The 20616-nt window shown below is 40.4% G+C and overlaps 1 protein-coding gene across 1 annotated transcript in view; it reads right to left on the reverse strand.

Annotated features, from left to right (window-relative positions):
• Positions 1–795: 795 nt before the first annotated feature.
• LOC115066761 (protein POLR1D-like) overlaps positions 796–20616 on the reverse strand; it is a 51671-nt gene continuing 31850 nt past the window's right edge. Inside the window, exons 2-3 of the mRNA XM_029559660.1 lie at positions 16570–16644; positions 796–1479 (exon numbers count right to left, since the gene is read on the reverse strand). Of these exons, the coding sequence (XP_029415520.1) occupies positions 1209–1479; positions 16570–16644 (346 nt within the window). The 3' untranslated portion in view covers positions 796–1208. The remainder of the gene's footprint in view (positions 1480–16569; positions 16645–20616) is intronic.

Below are 20616 nucleotides of genomic sequence, written 5' to 3' on the forward strand. Positions count from 1 at the left end.
GAAGCAAATGATTCCTCTTGCTTTTATAAGAAGTGTCTCATCCCTCAGTCACAGGACGAGCTCCTGGAGTCTGGGCTGGGAGGACCTGTAGATCAAGTGAGAATATTCTAGGTTCACCACTCCCAAGCAGGTTGAGGGTGCAGCCAGCCTGGTTGCAGGAGTGGCATACCCAAGAGCTGACATCTTCCTAGAAGGTAGAAAGGGATTTCTGTGGTTCCAGGAGGCAAGGAGCAGGCTATACATGGTGATTATCAAGGGCAGTCATGCCCATGCATGGACACTTTGAGAAAGTGGGGAAGGGGGACAAGCTGTACACCAGGGGCCTTTAGTGACACCTTCCTGAATATGAAGGAAGAATAAAGGTTTGAAAGGTTTGTAATTGTATGTTAAAATATAAAACACTGGGGTGGGGGGAAGGCAAAGGCTTTGCAAACTTTTATTTAAAATGAAGATTTCTGGGAAGAACTGTACAAGTGTAGCGTAAGTCTTCAGTTAAAATCTATAGTAAAAGTTATAGTAATTTTAACTATTAAGGGTTATTTTAAAAATATCACTTTAAACCTATATATTAAAAAATAAGTATAGGAAATTCATTCCATCTAAGGAAACAGTCTGAAGATGCACAGGACACAACAGAATCACTTTTTAACCTCTGCTGGCTGACACACAGCACTAAGTCCCTGAACTGTAACTTACAAGAAAAACACAGAACTATCACTGAGTTTCTGATACAAATTTTCATCAATACGGTCAATAGTCAGAATTTGACACCCAGAAAACCAGAAAAGTGAAGCATAGGATTTATAAATATTTTATTTTTAGAGAATTTTTGGGAAATGACCAAAAAAGTTCAGTACATCAAAAAACTGGAACTATTTTTAACAATCTGAAAATTTTAAGTTCTAGAATTGCTTGTTTTAAAACTAACTTCCAAACAAGATAGAATAAAAACAACACAGGGGAACAATACACTGCTTAAGCAATTCACACTTGCCAAGACATCTTAAGAGCAAGCTAGTTAATATTTGTTTCCTTGAAGAGTTATGAGGTCATTTTTTTTTTCCTGTTAACAACAGCCACCTTAAAAACAACAACGGACATACTGGGAAAGTCATTCTCAGGTGGCACAGCCCTGCCATCCCATACCTGTCCTCATGCACCTGGATGACAGGTGTAGGGCTAGGCTGGCGTGGTCCTGCGGCTCCCCCTCACTGCCTGTTGGGTCGAGCGTCATGTTTGTCCCGGGAGGTCTGCTTCCTTGGGGGCGAGCAGCCCCTTGAGCCTCGGGCTGGGTGCAAGCTGTGCTTATAGGGGTGGCTTCTGTGCTTCTTCGAGTTTGTTTCTTTTGGGTCTTGGCTTTTCACAGGTTTCTTGCTGCTCTCTTTTTGTTCATGGTCTTGCTCTTTTTGAGAGGGCAATGTGTTCTTAATTGTGTTAATTAGGAATCTTTTATTTGTACCAGCCAGAGGACACTTCATCCTGGGGGTGAGGGGAGAAGAAAAGCATCATAAACTAGTGTACTAACTCTCCTCCCAGGCCAAGCCCACTATCAAGACTGACACCACAGAATTCAGCTGCCACAGAAACAAGCTCTGAGTTTGTTCCGATTTCCCTGAACCCCACACAGTGCCAACAGAGCACAAGGAGTCAGGATGCCCATTGTTTCCTGAGACAGACCACAGGACCTTGTCTGACCCTGTCAATCTTTCTCCTTTACTGGGACTCAAAGTTTATTTTTGTAAGTTACTTACTCCAATGCAAATTAATAGACACATTTAAATTTTTCCTTTAAAAACTAATTGCCTGATTTTACTCCAGTGAAAATGCCTTTTCCTGAGCAGCCAAAATGATGTATCTTGGTACATGGGAACTAAATTATTTACAAATAATTGTGCAGAGAACCCATAAAATGCAGTTATCTCTTTGTACTTAAGTTCTTATCCTTTCAGAACCTCTGGTCTGTGGTCTGTGGGGAGCACTAACTCGCTAATTCTAGGGATGAATTTCTGTGTAGGGGGTGTTTAAATAGCTCCAAGATTCAAGTTTCCCGGCAGAGACTATAACTAATTAAACTGCCAATTTATGCATTTGCATGTATTCATATATTACAGTATTTTATGTTTTCAGGTATAATAAAATTTCATGTTGAACCATTTTTTCACACCCCCAAGAAACGTGCATATTTCTCTTGGCCTTGAGCAGTGTGCCGTATGAGGGGCTATTGGAGGTATGCAGACCTCCAAACTGTGCTATTCTCAGAAGCTGATATTAAAAAAAGAATACTATCCACTTTTCTAGAAAATCGTGATTTAAAGCAGTTGAACTTCTGATTTTTCAACCTTACCATGGTGCAAAAACAATACTCAGTATATGTAATACTTCAAATTTTGATTCAAATTTCTTCATAATAACTTTATTAAATGTTTTGTATTCAACAAGTTTTTCCAACTACTGGCTAATGAAAGTATCCTGAACATGTTTAATGCAGGCTAAATTAAGCTATAAGGTTTGAGAGTTTAAATACATTAAATGCACTTACTACTTGTGATATTGTCAACTGACGGAACCCCACTGTAGGTAGAACATCTGTGTATCACACAGCACTCCACTACAGTTAAGTCTGCAGCCTAACCCTATGTAATTGTTAGCAATCATCAGCACTGGCCTCATCACCTTAGGCAGCCAGAATGGCATTGAACCTCAGGGTAAAAGGAAGGAAAAAGAAGAGAGCTAACAGAAAATTCCTGAGAAAAAGCCAAGGTTGGCTGGGTAATGGTGGCTCACACCTATAATCCCAATTGGGCCAGCAAGATGACTCAGTGGGTAAAAGTGCTTACTGCCAAACCTCACAAATTGATTGATCCCCAGGACCCACATGGTGGAAGCAGAGAACCACGTCTTCTAGTTGTCCTCTAACCCCTACACAAACACTGGTATATGAGTACATATGTAAAAACTCCAGGGCTCCCTGTAGCCCTTCCCTGTAGGACTTCCATAAGCTTCTAGAAAAAGAACACCAGCGTTATGCTACCTTTGTAGTCCCAAGGTAAAGCAGCTTATGCCTCCCGGAGAAGATCAGTGAGGAAGGCAGATAATGTGAGGGTAGGCGGAAGCAGGATCTTCATGTGTGGCCGGAGAGGGTACTACTGAATTCACTGCTTTGCTGAAGACACAAGCTACCACAGTTGTAATTCTAGCCATGACTCAGAAGAGCACCTCATACCAGCATGTTCTAAAGTAGTGTACCCCTGAGAGCCTCCTGGAAAATCTGCTCTTAAGCACCCATGGAAAGTAGAAATCACGGTGTGCCTCTCTGCCAACAGTGACCTGATGCTTAATAGTAGGAGCAAAAGGATTTTTATGAGCAGTCCACGTCTATCTTTCAGACACACAAAAATAGGAATAGCTGCTGAAAAATGATCAGCTGCAGAAGAATTTGGGGCTTTTTTTATTGGAATGTGACATCTCCATGCTGGTAAAATGGGTTAATTGGATTAAACAAGGCGAGTATTTCTCAGTGGAACATCAATCCAGGATCTCAAAACAAAACCTTTGGCAATTTTTAAGTTAAGTTCTGTGATCTTTAAGTGTCAAATTATGTTGACTTTTAAATATATTTTTCTTAATTTCCTTTCTTTTTTTCCCTGTGAAATGGGGTCTCATTATGAAGTCAAGGTTAGCCTGGAACTTGCTACTATGTAGCCCAAGTTGCCTCAAACTCATAATCCTGTCTCAGCCTCTCAAGTGCTAGGATTACAAGTACCCACCACTGTTCACAACCTACTTTTAAGTTTTTGAGAAATCTCTGTACTCCATAACAGCTGTACTAATTTGTTTCTACCAATGCTGGGCTAATAATTTGCATTTCCAGCTATTCTGCAAACTCTAAAACTCTTGTCCTTAGACATAAGACTAAAGTTGAAGTAGTAGGTAATCTCTGATGTCCCTCCCCATTTTGTTTTTGTTTTATATTTATTTTATGTGTATTTATGCATGTATTTAAGTGCACCGTGTGTGTAATGCCTGAAGAGGAACTGGAATTAGGGATGGTTGTTAGCCATCATGCATGTGCTGGGAACTGAACCTGGGTCCTCTGCAAGGGCAGTCATTGTTCTTAACTACTGAACCACCTCTGGAGCCCCCACACTCATAGCATCCCTCCCTGTTCTAAATCTTAGTCCACTGTCTATACGTTAATCCTTCAACATTCTCACTCTTCAAGTCAGGAAATTATGTCATACGTATCCATTGATCTATTTGTCAGCTTGTTTTCACTGCCATTTCCCCAGCCCCATTCAGATGGCACAAAAAGCTGGCACAAGACACTCAACCATTCTACAGCCTTTTCCTATCAGGTTTGAGGCAAAAAGCTGAGCCATGCAGGAAAAGCATAGACTAGGGCTGCCAGAAGTGTTCGTACCAAGTCTGTCACTGTCTGAATCCCAGAAGGTGTGTTGGGGTGAGGGGCTAAGGAGGCCTCATGGTAGGGCAGTTGCTTCCTGTCTGGCAGTAGCTTACCCCAGGCAGAGGACTTTCTCATTCTGGCTAGTTGTTTTTATTTTTAGCATGAGGAAGGTTACAATAGTTAACCTGGAAAGGGCCAGATTTAAGGTGTTAACAACACAAGCAGATACAAAGCATTGATGGGGTGAGACTGGTTAAAACTGCTTTAGCGCTGCCAGAGTTAAGACTTGGTATTCTAGGTTAAACTTGGTTTTCCTTTTTCAAAAGTCATTATTATTATTATTATTATTTTGAGCCACGTTTTTTCTATATTGCCCAGGCCAGTCTCAAACCTGTGGGCTCAAGTGGTCCTCCTCCCTTAGTTGCCAGAGTAGCTGGTGACTACAGGCACACTGCACCATGCCTAGATTACGGTAAAGTATCCTTTCAAATCTATCTTCGCAGATGTTGTGATGGAAGGGTCTCACACGCCACAGAAGGCAAATTTCCAGAGAACCCAAGACTGAAGAGACTATGATGGATGAAGTATATGCTCATCTTTCATTTCTGACCAAGCATAAGATACTTTGCAAGAAAAGGGAATTCTGAGTTGTTGTTTTTTTTTTGTTTTGTTTTTTTCTTTTTGGGACAAGGTGTTCCCCTATAGCCCCAACTGGCCTCAAATTTAAGAGCTCCACTTACCTCTGCCTCCCAAATACTGGAACTGAAGACGTACACCACCACGCCCAGCTAGATTTTCTGATTTTCATATTAAAAATGTTTTTGTTTCTGTGTTATGTATGGTGCATGCCACGTGTGGGTATGGGTGTGCATATGCATGAATGCAGAGGCTGGAGGAAAGTGCTGGGCATGTTGCTCTGTCACTCTCTGCCTTATTCTCTTGGGATAGTTTTTTTTTTTTTTTTTCTGAATTCAGAACTAGGCTGGCAGCCACCAAGCCCCAGTGATCCTCCTGTTCTTATCTCTCACAACAGTGGGGTTACAGGCACACCCAGACATGCTTTTTTTTTTCTTAAAATTTTGATGCTAGACTCAGGTCCATATGCTTATACAGCAAGCACTCTTATCCAGGGAACCATCTCCCCAGCCTTGATTTTTATATATCTGTCTCCCTGTTGTAGAATGGAAGCAGTATCTTCTACTGATTTAGACCTGCTACTTTAGACTTCTAAAATAGTTTTATGACTAGGACCCATGATCACTAGCTACTAAGATTCATGGTAAAACAAAAACAAGGATGGACAGATATGGTAGTGCATACCTGTAATCACATCACTTGGGATGCTGAGGCAGGAGGAGTGCCATGAGTTTGAGGCCAGGCTAGTTAGGGCTATATAGCAAGATTCTGCCTTTAAAAAAAAAAAAAAGAACGAAGATGATGCCATTCCCTGTCCCTGAACATTTCCTCATTTAGTCTCTACAGCTACTATCACAGGCACTTGGAGTCTGCCCTCAGAGCATAGCCTGGCTGGGACAGAACAGAGAAACCTGGCACAGTCTAGGTAAAGTGGCCAGTTACTGGCAACCAGGGAAGCAACTGCAGGAGGGAGGCCTGTTAGTATACTGGTATCGGAGGTTCCTCCATCCAACAGAAGATAAGCAGAGCCACACATGGGACCAGCTAAAGATGGCAACCCACTCAGGAGCACAGGACAGCCACCATATAGACAAGGACTAGGGTAGAGAATATCAGTTGACTTAGAGAAGAGTACAGTATGCTAAACACTGGGAAATCATGATTCATAAAAATTATCTTTCTGGTAGGCAAATCTTGGGCTATTAAAGCAAGGGTGCATCCAATGCAGTCCATTTCTCCCCTTACTCTGTAGACAAATCCATTCCCCTATCAGTGAATGGCACTTCATCTTCGGATCCATACACCCTTTTCAGTGTCGAGGATCTAAGTCTAAAATGATATCTCTAAAAAGACGGAGGCAGATCCAAGATCTCCCTGTAGGGAGGTAGGTTTTTTTTTTTTTCCTCATCTTGATGGTATGGTTGATTACAACTCATTTTGCTGTTTAATGCTGCCACAGCTACTATAATCACCCCTGGTAGTATAGCTTACAATTTGGCAATCAAATGCCTCAGTATGTGGTGATCTGAGAAATGCTTTTAGTGTTAAAATCACCATTACCAGACTGTTACTCCTTAATTACTCTGCATACAACAGTCCTGAGGCTTACAGTGAGAGTTTAATGACTCTGTCCCCAACACTGTACCTAGAAATAATGTAAAAGAGCTGAATATGCACGTGTGTGTTACTATTGATATACAAATATTTATTCATTTAAAAAATCAGAGTCTCTTCCCTAAGCAAAGCATTATGCTACTAAGCCCTTGAAGCAAAGATAAACCAGGCTTTCAATCAGTGTATCTCTGCTATTTAGGAGACAGACTACTGAGAGGAACAGAGGAGAAACAGGGAGGTGTACAGAGTCTTACAGACTTCAGGTTTCCAGCTCCTTAGCAGCATCAGGCATTTACAAAGCTAAGCAACCCCACAGTAACATGGTCAAGGCTCTGATTCACTTTCATCACTGATAGAAGAGGAATATGGGCAGCAGGGCCAGTCAGCACTGATGCTGCAGAGGGTCATCAGTCAATAATGCACAGAAAAGAGGTGGCCTGGCAAGGGAGCATTTAAGCCACAGACAAGTAAGCAAAGTTACAGTCCCATCAGCAGAGAGCAAGCTGGGGGTCTTAGGAAAGTTCTCTGGGCTCCATGATCTCTAAGTATAAACCAAAGGTTTAGATCTCTGTGGCCATGAAATGCTGCCAAGAGCCTTATCTGTGACTCACATGAGCCCCTCCCACCCTTCCCACTGCAGTGGGATCACCTCTCATTTGTCTATCCACCACTAAACCTCCAAAGGCTAGGAAAACAAGTCTTTACCACTCCCTATTTCTGGCCTCATGATAACTTAACGTGTGCAGCAAATTTTTAAAAATCTGAAAAACTGCATGTCTAGATAAAGACCACAGAAATTATGTGCTTTCCAATAATAAATTAAGCAGTACATGCATTTAACTCCCGGCACAGAAAGAAAAAAATTGATGTTACGCATAAAATGAAGAATCATGTAGGTGCTTTTCTAATAGAAAAACATCCAACAATGTCATTTGCCTCAAAACAACTGGGTTAGAAAGTAAAGATTCATTTTCCCTCAATTGGATCTCTGGAACTGTTGGTATAAAGCTGAATTTCCACTAGCATAGACTGAAAAATTTATTAGACTGGAGATAAGCTGAAGTGAATATGACCAGCATAAAAACATTTTATAGATAATGAAATTGGGCAAGTTTCTGAAATTCGTATTTGCAGATTCCTTTACATGAGGAAACAGATTCTTTCCTAAGGCCCTGACAAGAGCCTCAAAAGATTCTTTTGCTCAGACACATCCAAGGAACTGTATAGCATCAAATGGTCTCTTTCTTTAGAAACTGAACAAATTGTACCCATGCACATTTTCTTCAGATCAGCTGCCTCTGTCTGGCACTTGCTCAACCTTCTATCATCTTTCTTATGGAGTATCAAAAAAATCAATGTCACTCTAGTCCTATTTTTAAAATTTAAAGTAACTACTATAAGTAATGATCTCCTACATAGTTAGCAAAATAAATCATGGTCTACTAGTGAGCAATAAAATGCCTGTTCCTTTAAGATCTGTCCAAGGAGGTCCATTCTCCAGGCCCGGGTCTTGGGCTGGTACTAGAACACCAGCCAGGCTGCTTCAGTGAAGAAGTGCTGTTTGTCCCTGGCCAAGGTGCACGGCCACCTTGGATTCAGCCTAGCCAGTTGTTACTATTCTTTTCAGTGAACTAGAATTAGGGTCTTTCAAATGTGTACACTTAAAAATCACCTTGGTGTTTTAGAATTCCAAAGCCCATGCCACATTCCATAATCATAATGGATAATGATGGTGCATAAGCATCAATAACTTAAAAATATTTATTTTATTTTAAAGTATGTATACCTGAGTCCAGGTGCCCTTGGAGGCCAGAAGAGGAGGTCAGATGCTCTAAAGCTGGAGTTACAGGCAGTTGTGAACTGCTGGATGTGACTATGTGGATGCTGGGAACTGAACTCAGGTCCTTTGGAAGAAGTAGTATATGCTCTTAACTGTTGCGCTACCTCTCCAGTCTCAAGCATCAATAGTTTATAAAGCTCTCCAGGTGATTCCAAATGTGCAGATAAATTTGGGAATGCACTACCTACCCTAGTGTTCTTTGGGGCCCTCAATAAATTTTTAAAAATTTATTATTTGTGTATGTGTGTATGTCAAAGGACAACTTTGTGGAACTGGTTCTTTCTTTGCACCTTTACGTGGGTTGCAGGGATTGAACTCAATCAAGTTGCTAGGCTTGCATGGCCAGCATTTTTACCTGCTGAGCCACCTCACGGGCCCCAGTCCTCAGTAATTTTTTAGCGGGTAAAGTGTACTAAGACCAGAAAGCTTACAAACCACTGCTGTAAGATAACTGGGGAAAAAAAAAAAAAAAACCAAAAAAACAAAACAATGCCAGCAGGAACTTTAGTGTTGACTAATGGGAAAATATAAGCTTCATATCCTATTTCCTCACAGGACCCACCTCTTACAAGCCTGGGGTCCTTTTTGCCTGCTGTTATTTTCTCTGTTCAACATGCCCTCCCTGCCCCCACCCAATCTCAGAAAGGGGTGCTAATTGTCTCTCCTATAAATTCTTGTACAGTAGATGAGCTCTGACGTTTCTCTGTTACAGGAAAACATTTCTGGCCTTGATGGTAGTAGAGACATGGTAAATTCTGGCCTATGGGTGTGATACAGAAATGGTGGACAGAGCTTCAGGCAAGTGTTTATACCTTTCTTCTCTTCTTCCTGCTAATTAAAATATGGGTTTAATGCCAGCTACCATGTTAAACCAAGTAGGAAAGAGCCATATTCGGTGATTTGGGGACTTGAAAAAACTGTTAGGAATCTAGGTCCCAGTAACTGTGGAATTGCCAACCTAATCAGGACAATACTCAGAGTTTATTAGTAACGCCCACAAACCTCAAGATGGCGCAAACATATGTTAGCTTGTCTCTGGGGAAGCAGGGCTGGCTCATATACTAGTGCTAAGTGCAGAAAGTTCTATTAAAGGGGCTGGCAAGATGGCTCAGTGAGAAAGAGCACTTGCTGCCAAGTCTGATGACACGAGTTTGATCTCTAGAATCCACGTTAGAAGGAGAGAACTAACCTCCTGAAAGTTGTTCTCTTACCTCCATGTGTACATCATGGCACTGAAGCATCCACACACAAACACAAAATAAATAAATGTGTGTGTGTGTGTGTGTGTGTGTGTGTGTGGAGAGAGAGAGAGAGCAGAGACAGAGATAGAAGCAGAATGAATATAAGGTCTTTCTACCTTAACAACAAACATGTTAGAGAGAGAGAGAGAGAGATCCCAAGGTTGTCAGGACAAATGACTTCTATCCGCAGGGCTGCTTAGATTTTCTTATTTGTTCCTCACAAAGCAAGAATTACAACTGCATGTTTGTATTCACTGTCAAATCAGAATTTGCTGTTTAGTTCTATGTTGATTCTTTCACATTAGGTATTAGACTGGACCAATAACTTACCAAACTGATGAAGGTTTTTCTTCATGCCAAAAATCAAAGCTCTCTGCCCTTAACCAAATTTGCACTAATAAAACTCATATTAGTATAGTACTCTATCTCTGTAAAGCACAAGTACACTGAAAGATAGTAAATTTACCTAATATTTTCTAATTGCTACAGGCTGCAAATCACACTGGTTGCTTTCACATACTATTCTCTCAAGAGGTAGGTAGGCTACTGAATCCACATTGACTATGCATGTTATATGCAGACTGAGTCATTTATACCGTGGATCATTTCATTTTCTTATAAAATGTAAATTTTCCATTTTATTATACATAATTATATATAGTAAATCATACTGAAATGATAAAAGAATAGGATTTAGGGGCTGGAAAGATGGCTCAGCAGTTAAGAGTGTGTACTGCTCTTGCAGAAGACCTGAGTTTGGTTCCCAGCACCCACAATGGTCAGTTCCAAGGGACCTGACGCCTTCTTCTAGACTCTGAGGGCACATGCACTTCTGTGCACATACCCCTCCCACAGACACATACATATAATTTTAAAAATGAAATAAATCTTTAAAGGGTTTAAAGTTAAAACAAGAGGGCCAGCAAGATGGCTCAGCAGGCTCTATGCAAGCCTGACAATTTTGACTCACCGAACCCAAGATGGGAGGCAAGAATTGACTCACAAAGCTTTCCTCTGATCTCCACACATGCACCACGGCATGTGCATGCCCATACTTATATCACACACACACAAATAATAATAAATACAATTCTTTTTTAAAATAAATAATTTATTGAGAATTTCATACATGCATATAGGGTATTTTGATCAAATCCATGCCGCTCCCTCCCCTCCAACTCCTCCCATACCTCCCCATCACTTTTTTCTGTAAACTTCATGTACTTTTTCTTCTTTGACTTATTTACTTTTTATAAGCCCCATAAATACAATTCTTAAAAAATATTAAAACAGGAAAACCATTATCATGGCTAACCCTCTCATGAATTTTTTAATACCACCAAATACCCCCAACTGTTTCATGTCTTTCTCTTGGATGTATATCAGTCTTGCCTACATGTATGTCAGAGGAGGCCAGAAGAGGGCATCAGATCTCCTGCAACTTGAACTTGGGAGTTACAGATGGTTGTTAGTTGCCATGTGGGTGCTAGGAACCAAAACCTAGTCCTTGACCAAGAGCTACTCTTAATTGCTGAGCCATCTTCCCAGCCCCTCATATGTCTTTCTCACATATGTAGTGTATGTTTATGTGAGCAGGTACACCTGTGTGCATCTCATGGGTGCATGAGAGGTTGGAGGACAACCTTAGGTGTCATTCTCATGCTGTCTACCTCTTTTCAGACAAGGTCTTTCATTGGCCTGCACCTTACCAATTAGGCTCAACTGGCTGGCCAGTAAGTCCTAGGTATTTGCCTGGTCTCTACCTCTTCAGTGCTGGGATTATAAGCACTCACCAGCAAACCCAGCCATTTTCTTCACAGATTCTGAGGATCAAACATAGGTCCTTATATGCCTGCAAAGCAAGCACTCAAAGCACTTTACCAATTGAGCCATCCCCAGTCCTCAAAATTTCTTTTCAGTTATTTTAGATAAAGACTTTGCAGTATTTTATTTGATTGCCTCAAATATATTAGTTCACAGGCTCTTTCCTTTCTCCTTGTACTTGATTGTTAAAGAAATTGCATTCTCTGACTTGTAAAATTTCTACTTTTTGGATGCTGTGATTTCAACCTTTGTTGTCATTTAAAAGCATTCTTCTTTCTTCTACAGATTTTTCTAACTAGACTTGACCAGACCCTGGTTCAATGTTTTGACCAGGATGTCTCTGGTGGTTTGTAATTTTTATTTATTTAAAAGATTCACCAATGTAGATGGGTGTGGTAGCACATGCCTTTAATCCCAGCACTCTCAAGGCAGAGGCAGGTGGATCTCTGTGAGTTTGAGGCCAGCCTGGTCTCCACAGCGAATCTAGGCCAGCTGTAGCTACAAGGAGACCCTGTCTCAAAAAGACCAGAAAAAAAAAAAAATCACCAATGTCAGGGCTGGGGATGTGGTTCAGTAGAAAAGAGCTTGCCTAGCATGCCATAGGCTCATGCCTAGAACCAACACCAACACCAAAACCAAAACAAAGACCAATCATTAATGTGGTCTGTGGTCAGGTATTGTCACAACCTGACCCATTTGGCAGGATGTTTCCCATCACTTTTCACTTGATAGATTGCTTTAGCAGCCATTGATGCCAATTGTTTTTCAAAGAGGTTGTAGATTTTACATTTTTAGTTGCTGCACAGCCTCATCATACTTGGTTTGTAAATTTTAAATTTTTCACTATTCTAACACATGCATAGAGGTAACTGTGATTTTAATGAGTGTTTTCTTGGTAGCTATGGATTTGATCATCTTATATTTGCTGGCCAATCCTCTAGCTTTTTTAGTAAACTATTTATCTGTTCAGTATTTTGTCTATTCTTAAGTTGGGCTATTTGCCTTATTACTGATTTAACAATTCATGGCTGGGGATATGGCTCTGTGGGGAGCATGTGCTTAATATACATGAGGCTGTGGGTCTAATCCTCAGTACTACAGAAAACAGAACCATTCAAGTGATGATAATCTATTCTTCATTTACTAGGTACAACTCTTTTTGAGGGGAGATGTCGGAGATTAAATCCAGGACTTTTGCACATGGTTTCTATTTTGTTTTAAATTATGTTTTGAGATGAGGATCTCTTTATACATCTCAGGTTGATCTGGGACATGCTCAGGTTGGTCTCTCCAGTCCCCTGTGCAATTCTTTTATAAACTTTTAGCAATTATTTGATAATCCCAACATATAGTTCAAGCCTCTTTATTTACCAGTTTTTTGAGTAATGATTTGGATCTCTAGCATCATTCATAAGGGACCACTAAGGGTCTTACTGTGATTATTCTTACAACCTTATGGATTTCAACATATTTTAGGTGATTCAATCATTGTAATTTAATTTTTAAATCAAATTATTCCATCTTTGTCTTCAAATTGGTTCCTGAGACTTCCCAATCTGAGGATATTGGCCTTTGACAGTTTCTTTGCTTTCTGGCATGACAAGATTTTCCAGCTCCTCTTACAACTTTCATTCCTGTGTAGTAGATGAGTTTGGCTCTACCCAAAGGAAGGGCTGGTCTTTGCTCTCAGCTTCTGGAGGGCAATCTATGTCATACTTGATAGGTACATCTTTGTTTAGGGTGGAGTTAGCCACACCTTCCATTTTTAGATGAGGGCTGGCAGCAAAAGAAAAATCAACAATGGTGACTAAGGTGAAAGCTTTAGGTTTGTGATATGGATCAACCCAGAAACTAAAATAACCATGTAATCAATCAATCAACATACCCACACAACAGAGCCATAAGAACACTGAGGTTCCCGGGGAACTTCCTTGGTTGGCAACATTCCATTCATCTCACATTGATACTGGGAGGGTAACATGTTCTGACACCATGGGGGAGAGGATATTAGATACTTCATTTTTGAACCCTTCCAGACTTGGTACTTTGTGTCTCTTATTTTAATCTGTATCTCTTTCCTATAATAATCTGTAACCATGAGTGTTACAGATTTCACTCAACTACTAGTGAACTACTGAAGCTTAACGTAGCTTTGGGAATCTTCTGAACTTGTGGTGGTGTAAAAAATGAGGGGTATCTTGGGTGTGTGACCTCTAACTTTGCAGTTTGGCTAATTCTGAGCACTGATGTGAAATGATTGCAATCAATTATTCTTCTAAGGGTCCCTGTCTCTTTTCAATGGGAAACAGTACTTAACCTAACAGCCTGGCACCAGGATGCTCACTGCTCTGTGGTGGGTAGTCACTATTTCTAGGGCTTTTCTATATACCAGAGCTAAAAAAGTTTCTCTGGAAAAAAAGAAAACGTAGCACAACTTCATATCAATATTTCCAATTCAAATTAATTATTATGGGTAAGGTTTTTACCTCCTTGACTTTATATTTGTATCTCTTTCATACTTAAAATCTGGTATTCATATATAGAAAATATTTACTTTTTATTTTATCCTACTATGTAATATTTCCAGGATAGCCAATATTACTATCAATACGATGAATGAAAATAAATTCTTTGTGGTTTTCCTTTCTCTGCTAATAGAAATATATTCAAGATTTAGATCACTTGAAATCCTTTCTGAGCTCAGATAGATACTAAATAGTTTATTTAGGTCTATTGTTTTATTTTGCTTGATTTTTAGAAATTAGGAATCTATTTTTATTTAATTTAGCTTTTTACTTTATGCAAACAATGTGCACGATTCTAAAAGCTAGATTTACAAAACAAAGGGCTAGGGATATAGCTCAATTGGTAGAATGCTTGCCTAGCATGCATGATCCCACCATCACATGCCTGTAACCTTAGTACTTGGGAAGTAGAGACAGTAGGACCAGAATTTCAAGGTCAGAAGGGTAGAGAGATGGCTCAGTGGCTAAGAGCATCACTGTTCTTGCAAAAGACCCAGGTTTGGTTCTTAGTATCCACACTGGGTGGTTTGTAGCTGTCTGTAACTCCAGTTCCAAGGGATTCTACCTGTTCTTCTGGCCTCTGTGGGCCCCTGCGCAATATGTACGAACACACACACACACACACACACAATTAGGAAAACAAATTTAAAAAAATCTTAAAAAAAGTTCAAGGTCATTCTTGGCTACATAAGGAGTTTGAAGCCAGCCTGGAATACACGAGACCCTGCCTCAAAAACAAAGCAACCGGATTAGAGATGGCTCAGCAGTTAGGAGCACTTGCTGCTCTTACTGAAGACTGGAGTTCTGTTCCCAGCACCTATATCAAATAGCTCATAATCACCTGTACTCCAGATCCAGGGGATCTGAGGCCCTCTTCTGGCCTCTGCCAGCACCCACATGCATGCGTGCATACATAAATACATGCAGACACACACATATACACATAAATAAAAATAAATCCTTTTAAGAAATGAAGAGGAGCACTATAAAATGCTGACCTCTGGACAGAACATGGCTGTAGCATTCATGAACTCAGAGCATCTGTGGCTACTTGCACAAGATCAAGCCTGGCAAATCCCAGCATTCATGGACAGGTATCTCCAGGCCCCATGCCTCACTGAGGCGCCATTGGCAGTTGATAGCTGCTGGGGGAGGGAGAATCCATCTTTTCTGAGGGTGTTCTCACTGGTAGCTTCCCACGCTCAGGTGATCCATATGCACATGGGCAGCACTAACTGGATGCAGTGGCTTATTTAAAAAAAGACATGAAATTGGGAACGGGTATATTGTGGGGACTAGAGCGGGAACTGGAAAGGGATATGGGGGGGATATTTCATTATCTACACGTATGTAATTCTCAAAAATAAAGAAAAATTGTATGAAAAGAAAAAATAAAGGAAACACAAAAGATGTATTGAGAAGTCTAGCTTTTGTTCTTATCCCATTTTTATATCTATTCTTTGCAATATCCCCTAGTTTCCCAATGTAATGATTTAAAAATATATATATTACTTTTATATATATGAGTGTACTGCCTGCACATATGCAAGTGCACTCATATCATGCAATGCCTGTGGAGGTCAGAAGAGGGCATCAGATCCCCTGGAACTAGAATTATGGACAGTTGTTAGCTGCCAGGTGGGTGTTGGGAACAACCCAGGTCCTCTGCAAGAGCAGCTAGTGCTCTTAACTGCTGAGCCACCTCTCCAGCCCCATAAATTTTTAACTGTAGAGAAAAGACTGAGGATATTTACTGGACAGCTATTGTTAAAGTCATTCCTAACAGACTAGAATTAGTTCTTAAGGTTAAATTCTTCCTTTGTTCATATATTACTTTTTATTCATTTATTTTGTATGCATGTGTGGTCAGAGGACAATTTTAGGCAGTTAATACACTCCTTCCACCACATGGGTCCCTGGGATCTAACTCAGGTTGTCAGGCTTGGCAAAAGGTGCCTTTACCCCTGAGACACCTCACCTACTCTCGTATTATTAAGTGAACTAGTTTGTGTAGAAACTACAATGGTAAATTTTAATTCTGCATGGCTAGACTGGTGTAATATTGCTCTCTTTGGGCACAGTAATGTCTCTGTATCTTGGGGACTCAAAGGAATGAGAAAACTCTATTTCACATTCTCTATACACACCCACTGCCCACTGTGCATTGCCAGAGATCCCCAATGCTCAGCTCTTGGCAGTGTTTTTACTCCACACTCATCTTTGGGTGAGAGTCTCAATATCTAATGCTTTTACAAACCTCTTTATGCCACAGATTCACATACTGCTTGCTACCTCCAGCCAAGATTTTTTAAGTATCTGTGGTTGTTTGGTTTTTAAGGGACAGGGTCTTCTTGCATAGACCAGGCTGGCCTCAAACTCGTGACAATAATCCTGTCTTAGCCGCCCCAGTGCTAAAATTATAGGTATGTTCCATCACATCTGGCTTATATTTTTAAGTTTTAAGGGGATTACTCAAGGACTTACCAGCCCATAGGTCCCATTGTCTCAGCTCTAGTTTTCCCACGTTTTGCCTCTTTCAGCAGCTCTTCTATTGCTTTCCTATTGGAAAATGGAAGAAATTTGAAAAGCATTTACCTACTGATTTCTGAACATCATTACATGCATAGGATCTTGCTAGAGCAAATTTTTTTAAATGGTTAATAGCTTTGAATGTAAAGCTGAAAGAGAAGCTGAGTGAGTGTGTGTGTGTGTGTGTGTGTGTGTGTGTGTGTGTGTGGTGCTGGAGATCAAGCCTAGGGCCTCACACATGCTAGGTAAGCATTCTACCACTAGTAACAAAGAAACTTGTTATATGAAGAAAAAAACCAAACCCAAACACTGAAAAGAATAAAGAAGAAAAAAAGACAAACTAGAAAAATACTTGCAATCAGAGCCTATTAAATATCCTTAATATAAGAAATCTGTCTCCTGTCTTAATTTGAAAACTCACCAAAAGACACAAATGGCCAAATGTATGTGTGGGTATCTACATTTAAAATGTTAGGCCGGGTGTGGTGGCGTACGCCTTTAATCCCAGCACTCGGGAGGCAGAGGCAGGTGGATCTCTTGTGAGTTCAAGGCCAGCCTGGTCTACATAGTGAGTTCCAGGACAGCTGGGGCTACAGGGAAACCCTGTCTCAAAAAGACTAAAAAATAAAAAGACATGGTATCCTATACCCCAGGCTGTGGAGGCTATAGTTCAGTGCTAGAACACCTGCTTAATGTGTTAGAGAGTCCCTGTGAGTTTGGGATACAGGCTACACAGTGAGACTATCTCAAAAGCCCAAAACAGCAACAAAGGCCAAGAAATTAAATAAGTCTGAAATGTCAGTTAGCCTAATAATGGTAAACATTTCTGCCCAACATTAGTGAGGGTGTAGAGAACTGAATACTTTCTTCCACTGATGGAGAGAAAAGGTTCTGGAGAACAATCTGACAACAATTTATTTTGTCAAGAAGAATATATACCTTCTGACCCCTCAAATTCACTTTATTCTAAGAAAATATTCGAATAAGCATGCAAAACTATATGTACAAGAATACCTAGTAAACAACTTGCTATCAATTATAGAAGATCAGATACTTTAAATATTTACTAATAAAGGACTGGTTAAATATATCATGGTATAGCCATATAAGAAGAAGATCAGGGAACCATAAAAACGAAGACAAAAGAAATCAGACATGGTAGTACACACCTGTAATCCCAAGTATATGGGAGGTTGAGGCAGGAGAGGATCACAAGTTTTAAGCTGCCTGGGCAATTTAGTGATACCTTGTCTCAAAATTAAATAAAAATGGGCTAGTGATATAGCGAGATTATAGCACTTATGTGAGTCCTGGGTTCTATTTCTAGCACAAGGAAGGAAGGGAGGAAGGAAGGGAGGAAGGAAGGGAGGGAGGGAGGGACAGAGGGAGGAAGGGACAGGGAGGAAGGGACAGAGGGAAGGAAGGAAGGAAAAAGAAAAAAGGGACAGAGGGAAGGAAGACAGATAAAGGAATACTAGGAAGAGAAAAATTTGTAACATTTAATATATAAAGCTAGTTACAAAACACTGAGCATAGAGGAGAATCAGCATTGCTGGGACTTGTTGGCTGCTAGCCTAACTCTAGGTTCCACCAGAGACAGGGCATGATAGAGAAAGACACCAGACTCCTCCTCCGGCCTTTGTGCAGGTGCCTCCCCCTCCACATGCATATGAACAACACACACAACTCAGACACAACACACATACAAGGTCAGATGAATTATAAAGGCATTTTTGTTTGTTTCTCTGCATTTTCTATCTTTTCTACAATAAGTATTAGATAGTTGTATGATTTTTAAGAGACTAAGTATTTGTTTATTATATTCTTAGACCCAACTGCATATAAATATTATGCATAACAATATAGAAGAGGATCACCTGACTTATTATTATGATATAAAACAATAAAATTAAGAAAAAGTGAAGTACAAAGCTGAAACAAGCCTAGTATGGTGACACACGCCTTTAATCTCAGCATTCAGGAGGCAGAGGCAGGCAGATCTCTGGGAGTTCCAGGCTAAGGCCACATGAGACACTGTCTGATAAAAACAGTTGGGAACAAATATAGGCCAAAGGCAGAACTAATCACAATGTTCTGAAACTGGGATAATGTATACAGATTCCATAGGAAAACTCTTAACAGTAACAAAACACAGCACTCTTCTACTTTATCTTCCCTTACCCATCAAAGGAAAAAAAATTGTTTTTTTAACCATGTATTTTTTTTCTGGTATTTACCTATTTCTTCCCTTCCATTTTTAAAACGATTTATTTTCATTTATTAATGTGTGCATGCATGTGTATGTCTGTGTGTGCAGGCACTTGCATGGAGACTAGGAGGGCGTATCCCTTTTAGCTGGAGATTACAGGCTTGGCTTGTCAGTGGGTTCTGGGAGGTCTTCAAGCACTCTTAACCACTGAGCCATCTCTGCTTTTTTGTGGGGGGAGTGGGTTGAGACAGGGTCTCCCTGTAGCCCCAGCTGGCCTTGAACACAGAGATCTACCTGCCCCTGCCTCACCAGTGCTGGGATTAAAGATGTGTGACACCAAGCCTGGCTTCTCGATTTTTTTTTTTTTTTTTTTTTTTTGAGACAGGGTTTTCCTGTCTGGTCTTGAACTTGAAGTCTATTTGTCTTAGTCTTCTGAATGTTGAGATTTCAGGTATATATCTGACATTTAAGCATAATCTTCAACAGAAAGATATGACTATTTTTGTATAACTTGCATTTTTTTTATATTGAGAGGACAGATAAATAGTGCTGGTATAAAAAACCAGGAGGAATCATATTAATCTAAAAACTTAATTGAAAAATTACACATACAATATCTCTACATGAGTTCCTGTGTATGGCTGGAGGTTACATAACATGAAACAGTGCCAGACAGGAGAAACCTTCCTTTGAGTTGTTGGCCAGGGTAGTCCAAGAGACTCCCAAAATTACATAGGCTATTACCACAGCCCTTGATTGCCTCCTAGAATGTGAAGGCAAGACCCTACTGCTGGAGACAGGGCATACTTCAGACACAGATTTGGAGCAATGGAATTGGAACTGATCTGGAGGCTACCTCCCTGAAGGCCAGCTCTCATAGTTTTGAAGAATACTATGCAAGCTGCTAAGAGAAAACATCAATCGATGGTCCAACCCCAGCTTTAATGTCTAATAATCACACCAATGACAGCAAACTATATTGGGGCCGTAGTGGCCCTTTTATCCTGGGGGTAATCAACAGCTACTTAATTGGACTTAAAGCCCACTCAATGAAAGAGAACTCATGTGTGGTACTGTAAACCTAGCCAAATATACATGGCTGGAGAGGTCACAGATCTTAAAGAAAACCCCAAGGCTGTCACATCCCTAGACAAATGTAATTTCTTACCATGTGCAAAATATGTATCCTTATATTTACAGACAAGTATCTCAGTCACCACTCACCAAAGAAGCTTCTTTTGCAACATACAAAGATTATTAGTTCCACAACTGGTCACACACAGAGATTGTCTGTGAATTTCCCAACACTAAATGACATATCTACAATAGAACCTCTACACCTAAAGTTCACAGAATATAGTGGAACAAGTAGACAGAATACTAATTTCTCTCTCAACTCTCATCAATAAAGCTCTGTTAAACAACAGAGAGCCATGAATACAACAAAAGGACACAAATGGCGAAAGCACGGAGAATAAGAGTCTGCAGAGTGTGGGTCCTTGAACAGGACTCCTATATTAAACCTTACTCACCCAGGGCTCAGGGACCATTGCAGAGGAGGGGGCGGAAAGGGAGGAGGTGCATGACCACATGGAAACAAGAATCTTACAGGCACCTGGGACCTTGTTCATATGACTCTACAGCAATGGAGTCAGCATGCACAAGACCCACACAAACTCAAGCAGACAAAAAACCCCAACATAGAATTGTGGAAATGGGCAGCAGGCCCCAATCTTATCCAAAGAGCTATTGACAGCTGATTACTGCTGGGTGAGGAAGAGCTGATCTTAAAG

This window comes from Nannospalax galili, unplaced genomic scaffold (genome assembly GCF_000622305.1).
Source record: "Nannospalax galili isolate Female #2095 unplaced genomic scaffold, S.galili_v1.0 scaffold768, whole genome shotgun sequence".
In the NCBI taxonomy this organism is placed as follows: domain Eukaryota; kingdom Metazoa; phylum Chordata; class Mammalia; order Rodentia; family Spalacidae; genus Nannospalax; species Nannospalax galili.